The 18,819-nt window shown below is 36.6% G+C and overlaps 1 protein-coding gene across 1 annotated transcript in view; it reads left to right on the top strand.

The window, feature by feature from the left end:
- Fstl5 (follistatin like 5) overlaps positions 1-18,819 on the top strand; it is a 586,654-nt gene that overhangs the window by 524,650 nt on the left and 43,185 nt on the right. Inside the window, exons 10-11 of the mRNA XM_032896952.1 lie at positions 15,366-15,473; positions 17,658-17,782. Coding sequence (XP_032752843.1) covers positions 15,366-15,473; positions 17,658-17,782 — 233 coding nt within the window. The remainder of the gene's footprint in view (positions 1-15,365; positions 15,474-17,657; positions 17,783-18,819) is intronic.

Raw genomic sequence — 18,819 nt, 5'->3', positions numbered from 1 at the left:
ATCTGAGGACCCAGCTATACTACTCCTGGGAATATACTCAAAAGACGTTCCAACATACAACAAGGACCCATGTTCTACTATGTTCACAGCAGCATTATTTATAATGGCCAGGAGCTGAAAAGAATCCAAATGTCCTTCAACAAAGGAATGGAAACAGAAAAGGTGGTACATTTTTACAGTGGACTACTACTCAGCTATTGAAAACAATGACTACTTGAAATTCATAGGCAAATGGATGGAACTAGAAAATATAATACTGGATGAGGTAACCCACTCACAAAAGAACACACATGGCATTCACTCACTGATAAATGCCCACAAGCTCATAATACCCAAGATACAATTCACAGATGGCATGAAGCTCAAGAAGAAGGAAGACCAAGGTGTAGATGTTTTAATCCTTCTTAGAAGGGGACATTGCACCCCACACAATAATAGTAGGAGATTTCAACACCCCAGTCTCATCAACGGAAAGATCATGGAAAGAGAAATTAAACAGAGACATAGACAGACTAAGAGAAGTCATGAGCCAAATTGACTTAACAGATATTTATAGAACATTCTATCCTAAAACAAAAGGAAATAGATTCTCACCACCTCAAGGTACTTTCTCCAAAATTGACCACATAATCGGTCATAAAACAGGCCTCAACAGATACAGAAAGTTAGAAATAATCCCATGCATCCTAACAGACCACCACAGGCTAAAGCTGGTCTTCAATAAGAATAAGGGAAGAACGCTCACATATACATGGAAGTTGAAAAATGCTCTACTCAATGATAACCTGGTCAAGGAAGAAATAAAGAAAGAAATTAAAGACTTCTTAGAATTTAATGAAAATGAAGGTACAACATACCCAAAATTATGGGACACAATGAAAGTTGTGCTAAGAGGAAAACTCATAGCTCTGAGTGCCTGCAGAAAGAAACAGGAGAGAGCATATATCAGCAGTTTGACAGCACACCTAAAAGCTCTAGAACACAAAGAAGTAAATACACCCAGGAGGAGTAGAAGGCAGGAAATAATCAAACTCAGAGCTGAAATCAAACAAGTAGAAACAAAAAGGACCATACAAAGAATCAACAGAACCAAAAGCTGGTTCTTTGAGAAAATAACAAGATAGATAAACCCTTAGCCAGACTAACGAGAGGTCACAGAGAGTGTGTCCAAATTAACAAAATCAAAAATGGAAAGGAAGACATAACTACAGAATCAGAGGAAATTCAAAAAATTACCAGATCCTACTACAAAAGCCTATATTAAACAAAACTTGAAAATCTACAGGAAATGGACAATTTCCTAGACAGATACCAGGTACCGAAGTTAAATAGGAAAAGATAAACCATTTAAACAACCCCCAACTCCTAAAGAAATAGAAGCAGTCGTTAAAGGTATCCCAACCATAAAGAACCCAGGTCCAGATGGGTATAGTGCAGAATTCTATCAGACTTTCATAGAAGACCTCATACCAATACTATCCAAACTATTCCACAAAACTGAAACAGATGGAGTGCTACCAAATTCCTTCTATGAAGCCACAATTACTCTTATACCTAAATCACACAAAGACCCAACAAAGAAAGAGAACTTCAGACCAATTTCCCTTATGAATATCGACCCAAAAATACTCAATAAAATTCTTGCAAACTGAATCCAAGAGCACATCAAAACAATCATCCATCATGATCAAGTAGGCTTCATCCCAGACATGCAGGGATGGTTTAATATATGGAAAACCATCAACGTGATCCATTATATAAACAAACTGAAAGAACAAAACCACATGATAATTTCATTAGATGCTGAGAAAGCATTTGACAAAATTCAACACCCCTTCATGGTAAAAGTCCTGGAAATTACAGGAATTCAAGGACAATACCTAAACATAGTAAAAGCCATATACAGCGAACCAGTCACTAACATTAAACTAAATGGAGAGAAACTTGAAGCAATCCCACTAAAATCAGGGACTAGACAAGGCTGCCCACTCTCACCCTACTTATTAAATATAGTTCTTGAAGTTCTAGCCAGAGCAATCAGACAGCAAAAGGCGATCAAATGGATACAGTTTGTAAAGGAAGAAGTCAAAATATCACTATTTGCAGATGATATGATAGTATATTTAAGGGATCCCAAAAGTTCCACCAGAGAACTATTAAACCTGATAAACACCTTCAGCAAAGTGGCTGGGTATGAAATTAACTCAAATAAATCAGTAGCCTTCCTCTACACAAAAGAGAAACAAGCCGAGAAAGAAATTAGGGAAATGGCACCCTTCATAAGAGTCCCAAATAATATAAAATACCTTGGTGTGACTTTAAACAAACACGTGAAATATCTGTATGAGAAGAACTTCAAGCCTCTGAAGAAAGAAATTGAAGATCATCTCAGAAAATGGAAAGATTTCCCATGATCATGGATTGCCAGGATTAATATAGTAAAAATGACCATTTTATCAAAAGCAATCTACAGATTCAATGCAATCCCCATCAAAATACCAATCCAATTCTTCAGAGAGTTAGATAGAACAATTTGCAAATTCATCTGGTATTACAAAAATCCTAGGATAGCTGAAACTATACTCAACAATTAAAGGACTTCCGGGGGAATCACTATCCCTAAACTCAAGCAGTATTACAGAGCTATAGTGATAAAAAAAAAAACAACAAAAAAAAAACAAAACAAAAACAAAAACAAAACTGTATGGTATTGGTACAGGGACAGGCAAAGAGACCAGTGGAATAGAATTGAAGAACCAAACAAGAACCCACACACTTATAGTCACCTGATTTTTGACAAAGGAGCCAAAACCATCCAATGGAAAAAAGATAGCATTTTCAGCAAAAGTGCTGGTTCAACTGGAGGTCAGCATGTAGAAGAATCCAGATCGATCCATGCTTATTACCCTATACAAAGCTTGAGTACAAGTGGATCAAGGACCTCCACATCAAACCTGATACACTCAAACTAATAGACGAAAACTGAGGAAGAGTCTCGAACACATGGGCACTGTAGAAAATTTCCTGAACAAAACACCAATGGCTTATGCTCTAAGATCAAGAATTGACAAATGGGATCTCATAAAACTGCACAGTTTCTGTAAGCCGAAGGACACTGTTGTTAGAACAAAATGGCAACCAACAGATTGGGAAAAGATCTTTACCAACCCTACAACTGATAGAGGCATCATATCCAAAATATACAAAGAACTCACGAAGTTAGACTGCAGGGAAACAAATAACCCTTTTAATAAATAGTGTTTAGAGCTCAAAAAAGAATTCATAGCTGAGGAATGCCATATGGCTGAGAAACACCTAAAGAAATGTTCAACATCTTTAGTCATGAGGGAAATGCAAATCAACACAATCCTGAGATTCCACCTCACACCAGTGAGAATGGCTAAGATCAAAAACTCTGGTGACAGCAGATGCTGGAGAGGATGTAGAGAAAGTGGAACACTCCTCCATTGTTCGTGGGATTGCAGACTGTTACAACCACTCTGGAAATCAGTCTGGAGGTTCCTCAGAAAATTGGACATTGTACTACTTGAGGACCCAGCTATACCTCTCTTGGGAATATACCCAAAAGATGCTCCAACATATAACAAAGACACGTGCTCCACTATGTTCATAGCAGCTTTATTTATAATAGCCAGAAGCTGGAAAGAACCCAGATGCCCTTCAACAGAGGAATGGATACAGAAAATGTGGTACATCTACACAATGGAATACCACATATGTAGCAGAAGATGAACTATTTTGACATCAATGGGAAGAGAGGCCCTTGGTCTTCTGAAGCCTTTTTGCTCCAGTGTGGGGAATTCCAGGGCAGGGAAGCAAGAGTTGGTGGGTGGGTGGGGGAGTACCCTCATACAAGCAGTGTCTGAGGATTTCAACAGCGGGTTTCTGTAGGGAAAACCAGGAAAGGATATAACAATTGACATGTAAATACATAAAATATTCAAGAAAAATAAAGATAAATGAAACTGGAATATATATTATCCAGTTTTATTTATCTTGTTTCTGATATTTATCACTATTTTCTTTTTTATAAACAAAGCAACACGTACTAAAAATAATTCTCAGAAAGAGAAATATATATTAATGAAATAGGATACAAATTCAAGTATCCATTCTTATACTCTCAAATTATTTCTGAGAATTCGTATTAGCATTTTCCAATGAAAATATTTTGAGCTTTTACTAAAAGTGGGTATGTATTCATGAAAGAATGAAGTCATAACCTTAAACAGTTGTACAGGTAACATGCATCACAAAATAGTAGTTAAATATGCCTGTAAAATATAAACTAGAGGAAAGCAGGCATCAAGCTAGATAACACTAGATTTGCTGATGCCATCTTGGACATGGTGCCATAGCTGTCGGTAACAAAAAGGTAGCATACAAATTGGACCTCATAAACGAAATATTCCACAGCAAATGATATAAAGTAAACATATTATTCATTTTTCTAATAGGCATTGTTATCTAGAACATGCAGAAAGATTCTAAATAGAAAAATAGATAACTCAACTTGAACAAGTACAAAGAATTGAACATATTTTTATAGAATATATATAAATATGTATATACAACCATTAAACAGGAAAAATTATGCTTTTTCTTATAAAGCATTAAGAAAATGAAATCTACAATGAGAATTTGTTTTGTTTGCTTTTTTCTTCTTTTTCATATATTGGATATTTTCTTTATCTACATTTCAAATATTATCCCCTTTCCTCGTTTCCCCTGCAGAAATCCCCATCCCATCCCCCAATCCCCATTCTCCTCGAGGGTACTCCCCCACAAACCCACTGAACCAACCCCTCCAGCCTCCCTGCCCTGGCATTCCCCTACACTAGGACATCGAGCCTTCACAGGACCAAGGGCCTCTCCCCCATTGGTGTCAGACAAGGTCATTCTCTGCTAAATTTGTGGCTGGAGTCGTGGGTCCCTTCACGTGTACTTATTGTTTGGTGGTTTATTCCTTGGGAGTTCTGTGGTATCTTATTGGTTGATGTTGTTGTTCTTCCTAAGGGGTTTCAAACCCCTTCACCTCATTCAATCCTTTCTCTAACTCCTCCACTGGGTACTCAGTTCTCAGTTCAATGGTTGGCAGTGAGCCTCTGCCTCTGTATTTGTCACGCTCTGGCAGAGCCTCTCAGGAGACAGCTATATCAGGCTTTTGTCAAACATAATCTATGAACAAAAGTATTAAAATGTGTGCTTTTGCACAATATAAATAGGGATGACCACAGCAGAGCTACCAGGAAATAAAGTGTTATGCCTTTTCAAAATTTAAATCACACAGCAGTATAACCCAGCAATGCCATGACTGCTGACTCCATATCTGCACAGTGTTGAAAATGAGATGTGCACTCCACATTGATGTCCTTTAGTTGGTGAATGTGGCATATTGTAAAATGAAGTTTTTATTCACTCATTAAACTGAAGGAAAGGACATCCAGACACTGCCACACCTAGGGGTTTATCCTATCTGCTAACACTAAACCCAGACACTATTGCTGATGCCAAGAAGTGCTTACTGGCAGGAGCCCAGTATAGCTGTTCCCTGAGAGGCTCTGCCAGAGCCTGACCAATACAGATGTGGTTATACACAACCAAACATCAGAGTGAGAGCAGAAACCTCAATGGGAAAGTCAGCGCATGGACTGTAGGACCTGAAGGGGTGTACAACATCATAGGAAAAAAACAATATCAACCAAACAGACCCCCTAGAACTCTTGGGGTCTAAACCACCAACCAAGATTACATACGTACCCATGGCTCCATGCTGATATGTATCAGAGGATTGCCTTATTTGACATCACTGAAAGGGTACCCCTTGGTCATGAGGAGGATTGATGACCCAGGATAGGGGAATGCTAGGTTGCAGAGGCAGGAATGTATAGGCTGGTTGGGGAGCACCCTCAAAGAGGCAGGGGGAGGGAAGAGGGAATAGGTGTCTTGGAGGGGAAGCTGGGAAGGGGGATGTTTTAAAATGAATACCCCCATAGAAGAAGGGGGGATAGGAGAGGGGTTTATGAATGGGAAACAGAGAAAGGGGATAACATTTGAAAAGTAAATAAAAAATCCAATAAAAAGAAAATATAATATAGCAATAAATTAGTAAAAACACACTAAAAAGAAATGTAAATAAATAAAATAACTAATAAAAAGGAGATATATATGTATGTATCTGTGTGTGTGTTTATGGAATCCTGATTCCAAAATTGTTATTTGTGTAAAAGATATAATTCCTTAACCATTGAGCAAATTCCTGCCCCCACCAGTTTTGGAATCTATATTATACTCTTTTCTGATATATACAAAGGTCTATTATCTCCAAATAACCTTCAGTTTTTCTGCCTCTCCCCTGTCTTTTCTTTTCTTCAGTACCAGAGAAGGTCTCTGGGCCCTCTGTTTGTTAGGCAAGTCCTCCAGCATGTGGAGCTAAGGCCAAGCCCACTCATTTCAGAGAGATGCTTCTAGAATGCTTCTATCTCTTTATTTAAACAATAATAAAGTTAGGTAATTTTGAATTTATTTAAGCTTTCCTTGCCCTCTACATATAATTTTAGCTCATTTATATCTTCAAATAATGAGTTTCCTAATTCTATTACTGCCTTGTGAAAAAAATATATCCTTATATTTGTCTTAAAATTATCTTATCAGTGTACATGTTGGAACATTAGTGCTTAAGAGCAAACTGTGCGTATCCTGGTGACTTCATTTCTGTATGCACAGTAACTTTTATTGTCTTACGCTTATGAATTTTTTCTCAAATCTAAAAAAAAATTTTTTTAAAAAGATATAGTTTTAAGTCAAGTACTCTGCTGAAGGGCTAATCCTTGCAACTCAAATTTAAAGACAATATTCCTACCCATTAAAATCTAAATAAAAATATATTGTTACTATTATAGACATAATCCAAAAATAAAACACGGAAAATTTATTGTGAATTTTAAAGTATAAAAAAATTACAAAATATATCTTTTCTGTGTTTGTTCACTTGTGAGCTCTGTCTTGACACTAGCTTTTTCTCATCTTCAAATGCTTTAACTTTCCAGCCTTTATCTTGTCTTCTTCTATCTATAGTGGAGAATACTGAGACAAAAGTAGTAACCATAAAAAAAATTAGTTTTCTACTAAATACTACAAAAAATCCTGTAGAATTCATTTTCCTGTTTTTAAATGCAAAGGTGCTCACCAGGAGTAAATGAATTGTTCCTAGATTGAATACACATTATTTACATATACTAACATATACATATTTGCAAAGCCACTGTGCTTAGTTAAATGTGCCTGTCAAGCTTGTTTTTTTTTTTATTAGAATAAGTCCACAGTGACTTATAGAGCTGTATTGACATGAAGGCCTTGGCCAAGCTAAGTGTCTCTGCTCTAAAGGTGCATCTCCAGCTCTTGCTGTGCAGAAACTGTGACTCTTGTGACTTCGCAGGAGTTCTGGGGCTGTAGTTGTGCCCAAAAGTGACCACCACCCCCAGAATTTTATACTAATCTATGATAGCATATTTATGTATTTTTTCCTTTGCACCATTTGACTTTTTGGTATGTGCATGTTTGAGGACTGCAGACTGCTCAACTTTAAGCTGGATTGCTACACATTATTTTTGGAAAGGTGACTAGTTTCTTGTCATATAAAAATTCCCAGCTTTGGCCTCAGGTTGATAGAGATAAGAAAATATCAGTAAACTTGTTTTCTGTAAATCCATCATTTTTATTTGCAGCAAAAAAGTGTAAGGCCACAATAATTTAGTAGTATATCTAAACTTGATATTGTTTTAAACGTCAAATAGCTTCAATTATTTTCTAGAGCTGCACACAGATGATGTTTGGCTGTATAGATGATTAACTAGTAAACAACTGACCTCATTTTCTTTTCTAAAAAACACGATTCTGTTCTGCCTGGGTGCAGAAGTGGCTTGGTGTGACACCTCGGGAGTGTTGGGATCATCAGCAGTCTCCTCCAGCCATTATCACATTATCTTGAGAATCTACATCATTAGTTTAAATTAGGTTCACTTAATTAGCCAGCTGGTACTCTCCTTGTCAGACTGGTAAACAAGCTGCGCTGTACTGTTCCCTCGTGTCAAGTCGGAGGCACTCTTCGTGTCTCGCTGCTATTGTCAGTGTTTCTCTATGACAAAGTGAACCATCTCTACAGAGTCTAATGCACCTTGTCCATGAGCAGTGCACTGTGCACTTAGAATTTTGTATTTGTTGTAGTTGCCCCAGAAATACCGGTGACTCATTACATCACCTACGTAAGTAAACATTAGTGTCTATAGGTCAACAAAGATATGAACAATTATAAAAAAGTAAGTTAATCCTGAAAGTTTATTAAAATTAGACTGTCAGCACTGTTTTTATAATATTAGAGAAAGCCTTTATAGAAATTCCTCTATAAAGCTATAATGTGTCAGACAAAATCCTTGTATTACTGTTACATATTCAGCTTATTTTCAATAATGTTTACAAAACAAATAGGTTATTTTAGCTCACCAGAAAAATATAGCACTGAACATAGTATTTACAGAAAATCATCTTTCTAGAGCCTGAAACTGTAAAGACAATAACATGCCTGTTATTTGAAAATATTTCAGAAAATTTAACATCCCAACAGAACTTCAGAAATATGCTACAGTAGAACTCTTCGTATAGAATCAGAAAACGCCAAGAAGCGCTTATGCAAAACATCTAGTTTACTGTCAGTAAGAAAAAATACTAGATTTTTTACTATAATATCACAATATTTTCTTTTTAAAAAATTCCAGAATATTTAATTAGGTCAAATATGATTGATTTAGTCATTCCTGTTAAAAAGAGTTCTCCTCAGAATTGGGAAGTAACTCTTTGTTTCTGGAGGATTCTGGTGGAAGAGTCTGAAAACAAATTTTCTAGAAGAATAGTATTTATAGAGTAATGTAAAACAAGTCAAGGAAGAAAAAATTCAACAGAGGCTGAACTTGAGAGAAAGATAATTACATATCAGCACACCAAATTACAAGCATATATCCCAGATCACTGTCTTTTAAATATATATATCATTTTTTTTCCCAAAGCAAGAAGAGATAGGTTGATTGAATGTCAGGGGTGGGCAGGAAGAGGGGCTGTTGGGGAGGGCAAGGAGAGGGCGGTTGGAGAGGGAGAACACTCTTATAGAAGAAGGGGAGGGGGTGGGATAGGAGCTTATGGCTGGGAAACCAGGAAAGGGTATAACATTTGAAATATAAATAGGGGTTGGGGATTTAGCTCAGTGGTAGAGTGCTTGCCTAGCAAGCACAAGGCCCTGGGTTCAGTCCCCAGCTCCGAAAAAAAAAAAAAAGAAATATAAATAAAAAATATCCAATTAAAAAAGCAATAAAATATGTAAATAAAAAAGGAGTGTGTGTAACTAGATGAATCAAGTCTGTGTTGTTCAACTCCATGGAGTTTAGGAGTCCCAAATAGGTGTGAATGTGGTCCACCACATTTGGAAATGCTGTCATGTTACATTGTCAAATATTTAAACACCCTGGCTGGGATCAACTGCAGGAACTCCTATTTGACAAAGCACATGAGCAGCCATGGGGAGATGACCCCAACCCATTTGAATATATTAATTTATTTCTCATGATGCAAGAATTACATTACACTTTAAAACCATTGCCTAAAAAAGGCCAATATTGAAAGCTAAGAATGGCATTCACCTCCATCTAAGGAGAGGTATATTTTAAAGGCCCATACTTATTAGTACTCATAAAGAATCATGTGAATAGTATAATAGCTTTTGATAAATAGAATAATATTATTTTTCTTAATAACATAAATTAATTTCAGCATGCTGTACAGCTTTTTGGCTTGCTTATTATTACATGAATGCTGGAAGTCACTCCTGCAAAATGTTAAGTCATCTGTAAATTATGTTACGCATTAGAGGCTCACAGGTTTATCCTTGGTAAATAACTAAATGCATTTAACAAGTACTAATTTTTTGTCCTTTCTATAACTCTTCCATTGGGGACCTTGTTCACAGTCCAATGGATGGCTGTGAGCATCCGTCTCTTTATTTGTCATGCTCTAGCAGAGCCTCTCAGGAGACAGCTATATCAGTCTCCTGTGAGCATGCACTTCTTAGCATCCACAAGAACAGCAATATCAACCAACCAGACTGCCCAGAGCTCCCAGGGACTAAACCACCAACCAAAGAGTACACATGGAGCAACCCATGGCTCCAGCCACATATGTAGTCAAGGACGGGCCTTGTGGACATCAATGGGAGAAGAGGCCCTTGGTCCTGTGAAGGCTTGATGCCCCACTGTAGGAGAAGGCCAGGACAGGGAGGCAGGAGGCAGTCTGGAGGTGGGTTGGGGAGCACCCTCATAGAAGTAGGGTGAAGGATGGGATGGGGAAATTCCCCCCAGGGGAAATTAGGAAAGGGGATAACTTTTGAAATGTAAATAAAGAAACTAATAAAAAAGGAAAAAAAGTACTAATTTTCTGCCTTTCAAGAGATGATTATCCTGGTTTCTGATCATTTAAATTTTAGAAGTATATTTACAGATGTCTTGTAAAAATTCAACTCATGCTATTTATTTCTTCTGGAAGTGGATGTCAAGAACCTTAGAGTAGATGTGTTTTCAGAGCCCAAATCAAGATTAGGTTACACATAGGAACCTTTCAACAAAGTGATCATCTACAAACATGTGCATCCCTGTCTTACATTTTGTGAAAAGAGTCACTTGAAACATAAAATGTGTCAGTTTGCAGTTAACACTCTAGATGTACACTTTTCCAAACAATCAATTTCTCTCCAATAAAGTAGATCACATTTGCTTCATTTGTACCCATATCTTATCTTATTATTGTTTGTTTGTCTCTGGTAAATTGTATAGTGAAATTTTAAAATGATCAAGCTTAGAAATATCCTTTTGAAATGCTAAAATGCAGAACAATCAAACTGTTGTTGACACTTGAGAAGATACTTTATACTTCTTTTGATATTTTGAAATTTGATTAATAATTTCTGTCTCAGATATATTTGAGTTTATTTGAAGGAAGTTACCAAATTTATTTCCTGAGTTAAATTTAGCTTAATTTTTATATATGGTTATTTTGTTATTTTGAGTATGTGTGTACTTGACACAGTACATATGCAGATGACATACGATTACATGCAGAACTCCATGCTCTCACTCCATCAGATGGGTTCTGTGGATGAATTTCCAGTCATTTATATCAATTGAGACATCTTGCCTGCTCTATAAGCCATCTTTTTAAGGGATCTGATCCTCCTGCCTGTAAAAGGTTCATATTTTATGATTCAAAGTATCATATTGTCCATTAGCCTCTTGTCCTGCTTTGCACTTCTATGGAGCTGTCATTTATCAAATCAAGTTATCCTAAATCCATGTAAACCCCTTTATTCTGTACATTCTTTAATGAAAGAGACAGTGTTACCTTTTTTTGCAATATCATTTCATGATTAAAATATTGTTTTGTTGGTAGCATAATCATGAAAACAATTCAAGTTTTACTAATATGCACCTCTATACATACTGCTGTGTGGAACCAGCGGCTCATTGAAAATCATGCTAGGTAAGCAGGACAGCAGTGAACTTTGTTGCAGCTCAGTACTTACAGCAGTTACAATGAGAGTATTTCAGTACTGCTCGATATTCACTCGACACAGATACCCATTATCTATCTCAATAGTCACGAGAAATTTTGAAAGCAAGTATTGTTAGTCCTATTTCACAAGAGAAATAAGGATAGGGACTTACTATGGTTTTCTTATTAGTTTAAATAACGGATTTAGAATGCCTCCCCTTGAGCATTATGCATACTGTATCTCCCGGGCACTGTGAATTTTAGCTTGCACCACAGATACAGCTGTTGGACATTCTCTGAGTTTCTCTCCATCTTCTAATGGGGTATGGTGCCTCCCAAATGTTCAGATATGTGAAGAATAAGTTGGAGCTTTCTTAAACAAAACATTTTTTTGTGTTCATTCCCTTACTAGGAAGGAGTGCAGTATGGGCTATTGGATAAATGACCTCTGGTGGGCCAGTCATAGTTTTCTTACTCCTGTGGCCATGCATCAGATGGATATTACTTAGGAAAGGCCCCAGAAAGGCAATAGCACTGTCTAAGCTCTAGTAGACTGGAAATTCCTATTTGAATCCCTTCTTGATCTTAGAAGTCATTTACAAACTTTCATCTATTGTCCTGCTGTATTCTTAAAATCAAGTATCATGAAGTTCTTTCTTGTTTGTTCTTGTTGTTTTCAGTAATTTCTTTAAAATTATGGAGACATAATGATCAGTCTGTTTTAGACTGCATACAAACTAGGCTGGTATAACCACATACAGATGAATTGGTTTTTATTAATCATTTTTATTTGTTTACCAGTTAAATGATGTCCTCCTTCCCTGTTACCCCTCTACCAAGCCCCTCATCCCATCCACCTTTGTACCCTTCCTTTTGCCTTGATGAGGGTGCTCCTCCACCCTTTCACCTATTCCCGCCTCACCACTCTAGCATCTTCCTACACTGGGGCATAAAGCCTCCCTGCTCTCCCATTGATGTCAGGTAAGGCCATTCTGTACTACGTATGTATCTGGAGTCCTAACTCCCTCCTATTAGACTCTTTGGTTGGTGGTTTAGTCTCTGGAAGCTCTGGGCGATCCAGTCAGTTGATATTCTTCTTTTGGGGTTTCAATCCCCTTCAACTCCTTCAGGCTTTCCCCTAGCTTTTTTATTGTAGTCTCCAGCTCAGTACCATGTTTGACTGTGAGTATTTGCATCTGTATTGGTCAGTTGCTGATAGAACCACTCAGGGAACAACCATATTAGGTTTCTGTCAGCAAGCACTTCTTGGTATCAGCAATAGTGTCTGGGTTTGGTGTTTGCAGACAGGGTGGATACCTAGAGGTGGGAGGGGAGTCTCTGCCTGGCCTTACCTCCAGTCTCTACTCTATTTTTGTCCATGTCTTTCCATTATACAGGGACATTTCTGGGTTAAAAATTTAGAGTTGCACAGGTAGCTTTATCCCTCTACTGGGGCCTGTGCCTATCTATTGGCAATGGTCTCTACAGGGTTGTATCTCCCTTTTGTTGGATATTTCAGCTAAAGTTGTCACCATTGGCTCCTGGGAACCTTTTGCTTCCCTGGAGTTTGAAACTTTCTAGTGACAACCCCAGTTCCCCATCTGCCTCTGCTAAATGTTTCTATTCAATTTCCTGATTCTTTGTACTTCTCTCCTGTCCCTTCCAATACCTGTTTCTGTCTCTCTCCCCTTCCCCCTCCTCTCTCCATCCAAGGTCTCTCCCTCCCTCTAGCTCGTTCATTATTTTGTTATACATTCTATGTAGGATCGAAGCATCTACACTTTGGTCTTCCTTCTTATACTGCACATGGTTTGTGGGTTTTATGGTGCATATTCTGAACTTTTGGACTAATATCCACTTATCAGTGAGTACATACCATGCATGTTCTTTGGTGTCTGGGTTACCTCACTCAGGATGATATTTTCTAGTTCCACCATTTGCTTGCAAATTTCATAAACTGATTGTTATTAATAGCTGAGTAGGACTTCATTGAGTAAAGGTACCCCATTTCCTGTATCCGTTCTTCTGTCAAAGAACATATGGGTTGTTTCTTCTTCTCACTATTATAAATAAGTCTGCTATAAACATAATGTATCAGGTGACCTTGATATATGTTGGAACATTTCTGGGGTGGATATATGTCCAAAAGTGCTATAGCTGGGTCTTCAGGTAGAACTATTTGCAATTTTCTGAGGAACTTCCAGATTGATTTTCAAAGTGTCTCCAGATACATATTTAGTAGTGGATGACCTTATCTGGCATCGATGGTAGGGGAGGCCCTTGGTCCTTGGAGGCTTAATGCCCCATTGTAGTGGGATTCTGGAGTTGTGAGGCAGGAATGAGTGAGTGGGTGGAGAAGCACTCTCACAGAGGCAAAGGAGAGGGGGGACAAAGAGGATGGGATAGGGGTTTGTGGTGGGTAACTGGGCACAGGGATATCATTTGAAATATAAATGAATAAAATGATTAATAAAAAAGAGCTGCATATTCCTGTGAGTTATATTTTGGGGAATTTTGATAATATTCAACAACTTTGGAATGAGACTGTCATTTTTGGGTTAAAGTATGACTGAATATTATTTATTTCATATTACAAATTTGGAAAGCATATAAAAGTAACTACTGCAGTAAATTACCTTCCAGCTGTTAGGCTTATAATATTAACAGTAAGAAATGAGGGTGAGCAAAAAAACTTACTAGCAACAATTTGTTTTCTTATAATTATATTTAAAATGAATGCTTACTATAATAAATGTCGTTAACAAAAATATGTTTAACACACCAAGTATGTTACAAACAATTTTAAAACATCATTTACTTTGTTTGGTAACATTCTCCCTCTCATTAAAGAAATTAAGTCACACAATCAGTAGTAGATTTAAATCTATTGGCCAAACTGTTGCCATTTTGAGTCCATGAATGGTCATGTGATGCAATGCTGTTCTCAGATCAAAAGAATAAAGAGTGATGATGCCTAGGAACATGGAGTCATGTTGTCCTGAATAACAGATTCTGATGTGAAAATGATTGAATGAATGGTTACAGTCAAAAGAACAATGGAAAGTCAAAATCAAGGCATTTTCAAGTATCTGCTCGTTGTCTCAGATACAAGAAAATTATTGCTGTAGGCTTTTAATGCTATTTGATGACGCTGGAGACTGGAGGAATCTGGAGGACTGTTAAAGCACTCCATGGTTTTTTCTGACGTTTGGACAACTATTAGTTCAGACACTGGAAAGCAATGAAAGGTTAAGAAGGTTGCTAAGATGACCCAGGCCACATCAGCTAGAGCTGCAGCATTACATCCATGGAATTCTAACCTCTCCTGAGGCCTATAAGACCTTCTATGCAGATATGGCTTCTGGACCCTGGTGACTTCAGTTCAGTCAAGTCCTCTATGAAGATAGTGAAAACAGAATAGAAACACAGCCAAACCGTGTCATCACTGAACTGCAGTGAGCAGACATACCATATTTTGTAATCCTTCCTTTTAAAACAGCTCTCCTTGACTCTAAATTCACGTCAGACAGCTGAAGAGGATAATGTTATATAAAACTGTATAAATGTTGAAGGAAAATGATGTTGAATATGATATTTTCAGATTAATCTAATAGGGCTTAGAAAATCAGGTATCTGGCCAAATACAACTTTAATCTTATTCCTGAATTTCTAGATTCTTCTTTCATTTCTCATCCAGTTTTCCAATAACGCCAACATTATAAAACATTATTTTTTTCAATTTTTCTTGATTGCAGGCAGTGAGTACAGACCCTGTACCAGTTAAATTACACTACGACAAGTCACATGACCAGGTCTGGGTGCTGAGCTGGGGCAGCATGGAGAAGACATCACCAACTTTACAGGTAGAACATATCATGGAAGCTGAGCAAGTATTGATTTTAAAACATTTAGGTGTCTCATAGATGTTAATGAGCATTAAATTATGACGTTCTTCCTGATGGGAACTGTGGTTTCAGTCATCATCTATGCATAGAGACTGAAAAATGTGTAAAACCTAGGTTCTTATTTCAGACTAGGATCATCCAGATATTTATTAACAGTCCCATTTATATGATGAAATAATAAGTGACCATAAGAGTTAAGACCATTAGAAAAAGAAACATAGTTTGCCTAATTTCTAATGCTGTTACTGTAACAGATTTCTTGATGGTGGGTGATTTATAAAGCACAAAATATTATTTTCATTCACAGTTGTAGAACCTCTGATCTATAAAGAATATGATAGCAAGTCATGTGATGAGGGTTATATGGTGCAGCTCAGCAGGTGTGCCAGAGAAGGTTTAGTGAAATAGCCACATCCTCAGTAAACATCCATCCAGTAATAAACAGATTTGAGCTTTGGCCTTGCCTGAGTATTCTCAGTGAAGTCCTGAGGTAGAGACAATGGAATCACCCTAAAGGCTGATGTATACTCTTACATCACCTAGAGCACAGGCCCCTGTTTAATTGAGGAATGTTTTGTGTTACTCTAGGGACAGTTGCCTCTATTTTAGGTTATTTACATGATGAGTTCACAAAACTGGGGAAAAATTTTTGGCTGTGACCCTGTGTCATAGCCCTCAGATCCTCAGAAACAAGTTTAAGAGTAAGGGGGAAGGAAATCGAAGGTTCATTATAAACCACTTCTTCAAACTACTTGTGACACAGTGCTGCCTGGAGTGTGCCACTAATGTACAGCCCTAAATCATCGAATTTTTAAAATACTTTAATGAAGAAACTTAAATGTGATGTTTTTTCAATCCCAATAAGTTGTTATTTACAGTGTTTTTAATGAATCTGATGACTTTCCATTATTGTAGTATTTTACTCAAATGCTAGAACAATTTCACTTTCTATTTTTAAGCTAGATTTTTCTGATCCAATTGATAATATGTAATTGCCCACCTAGACATACAAAGCCGTGTACATATCCATCCATTAAAAATATTCATAATAGCCTGTAAATGTGCAGAGAGGAATCTTATCATCTCCTGTGTTCTCTCAGCTGTTTTAGCTAGATATTTAAGGTGCACACTTTTGACAAATTTGCTCGAAATTTATTAATTTTCTGCAATTCTTATTATTAAAAATGCCCATGAGCCATCACCATACTAATGAGTGATATTTGGCAGAGTTCAGTTGTATCATAGTTGTATTTTATTTCAAAAATGGCATTGATGTTTTGTAAAATGTAAAATTTGCTATTCTAAAAGTCATGATGAGACAGTTTTCCACATTTTCATAGTTGGTCAGAAGTAAGTTTCCAAGTGTATCACGGGTCTCCAGGCTTGGAAGCGGTCATGCTTACTTGCTCAGACCCCTACCCTGTGACCTCCATGCTCATTACTTGAAAACAAACAAAATTTTAACCAAATAATTGTTTCTTTAAGCACTGTCCTGGTGCAAGAAATATAAAAGAACTTGATAAATAAAAAAAGGAGAAATAAATCATTTTAAATATAATGATATTTTATGCAAAACTAACTCCTGGAAGTTGTCCATGGATTTCTACATTTGTGGCATTGTACATACATATGGATATGAACACACATCTAAACCACACACACACACACACACACACACACACACACACACGCACACACATGCACACGCACACACCATACTACAAGAATAAATACATTTTTAAAATGAATAACATTTTTGGAAATATGCTTTTATTTCTTCTCAGAGTTTGAAAGTTCACTTGATGCACATTTCATTTTTTTCTTTCATGGATATATATCTTCCTTTAGACTACAGAAGAAACGGAATCTAGTACTTGTTTCATATTACCTCATTCTTTTTTTGTTTTACTGTTTTATCAGACTCCACAAGGTACAGAATGCCTATGCATATTTATAATCTCATGTCTCTTACAATTAGATGTGTTGTGGGGACATTACATCCTAAGGTATTCTCTGTCTACCTGGTACAATAGTCATATGCATAGTCATTCTTTGTAGAAATTTGTTACTAAATACCAACTCTGAAAAGGAAAGTGGAGTTTATACAAATGTATTCTAAAAAGCCCTGTGTATTCTATTTAGGTGATCACTCTGGCCAGCGGGAATGTGCCTCACCACACCATCCACACACAGCCAGTCGGGAAACAGTTTGACAGAGTGGATGACTTCTTCATTCCCACCCCAACACTTATTATTACCCACATGAGGTAAGTACTAAAAGGATTGGCCACTTTTTAAAGGTTTCTATTTAATTTTAATAAAAGATGCATATGATTAAAAACCATTTTATTTATAAAACAAAAGCAAAGGATATTTAGCTCCTTTGCTTTACATAATTTATCAGTGTTGGTGATGAATTTACCACCGTAACCTTCTTTTCATGTCTAATGAACAAACATAGGACACAAAAAAATGAAGTGTGTTTTGTTATTTTTATCACTTTAATACACTTTTCTAAATTGTTGTTGTGGGATTTATTTCCCCATGGCATCTTATAAAATATTTGTGTTTTCTAAAAAAAAATCAAATGATTTCGATGACTGAATTATTTCTCAAATAGAAAATGTGCTTTTCAATGTGTCATGAGGAAGAACCACAGTTTCAGATATCTGTTCAGTGATATATATATAATAATATAATATTCCATTCAGAAGTAAAATTAGTTCATATGAATTATTTGAATTCTGAGCTTTGAAAAAAGTATATTTTGCTGTCTCTTCAATTATTTTCATGGTGTGAAGGTAATATTAACTCACAGTGGTATCTACAAAAGGCCTCACAGCACTGGTCTACATGCTTGTATGTACACAGAGTTTATATACCAGTGTTATATGCCATTCTGGATTACTGCACACAGTTAACATATTGGCAGAGAATTTTGGGGTTTTAAGCTCTGAGTGATTTTTATATATCTGTTTATAAGAACTAATGGTAATTAGAAAAACAACAAAATAGTATCTACAAACAGAGAAAAAGGTGATTAACACTATATATTATTAAACTGCTTTAAAGTTATGGATGATGATCTTTTAATGTTTGATAGTCTACAAATAATTCAATCAATAGCTATTTAACTTTAACCATAGCTATCCTATCTCCTCCACATAGAATCTAATTTTAATAAACAGGGTTACTCATCAAATTTCCTACACTGCAGGTCCAATTGTTCCAACTATTGAAAAAAAATGATGATCGTGAACAACAATATTTTAAGACAGTTTCTTTTCCCCAAATTAAATTGTTA

Source organism: Rattus rattus, chromosome 3 (genome assembly GCF_011064425.1).
Source record: "Rattus rattus isolate New Zealand chromosome 3, Rrattus_CSIRO_v1, whole genome shotgun sequence".
NCBI classification, from domain to species: Eukaryota; Metazoa; Chordata; class Mammalia; order Rodentia; family Muridae; genus Rattus; species Rattus rattus.
Note: the sequence above shows the minus strand (reverse complement) of the source record. Positions and strands in the feature narration are given on the sequence as shown.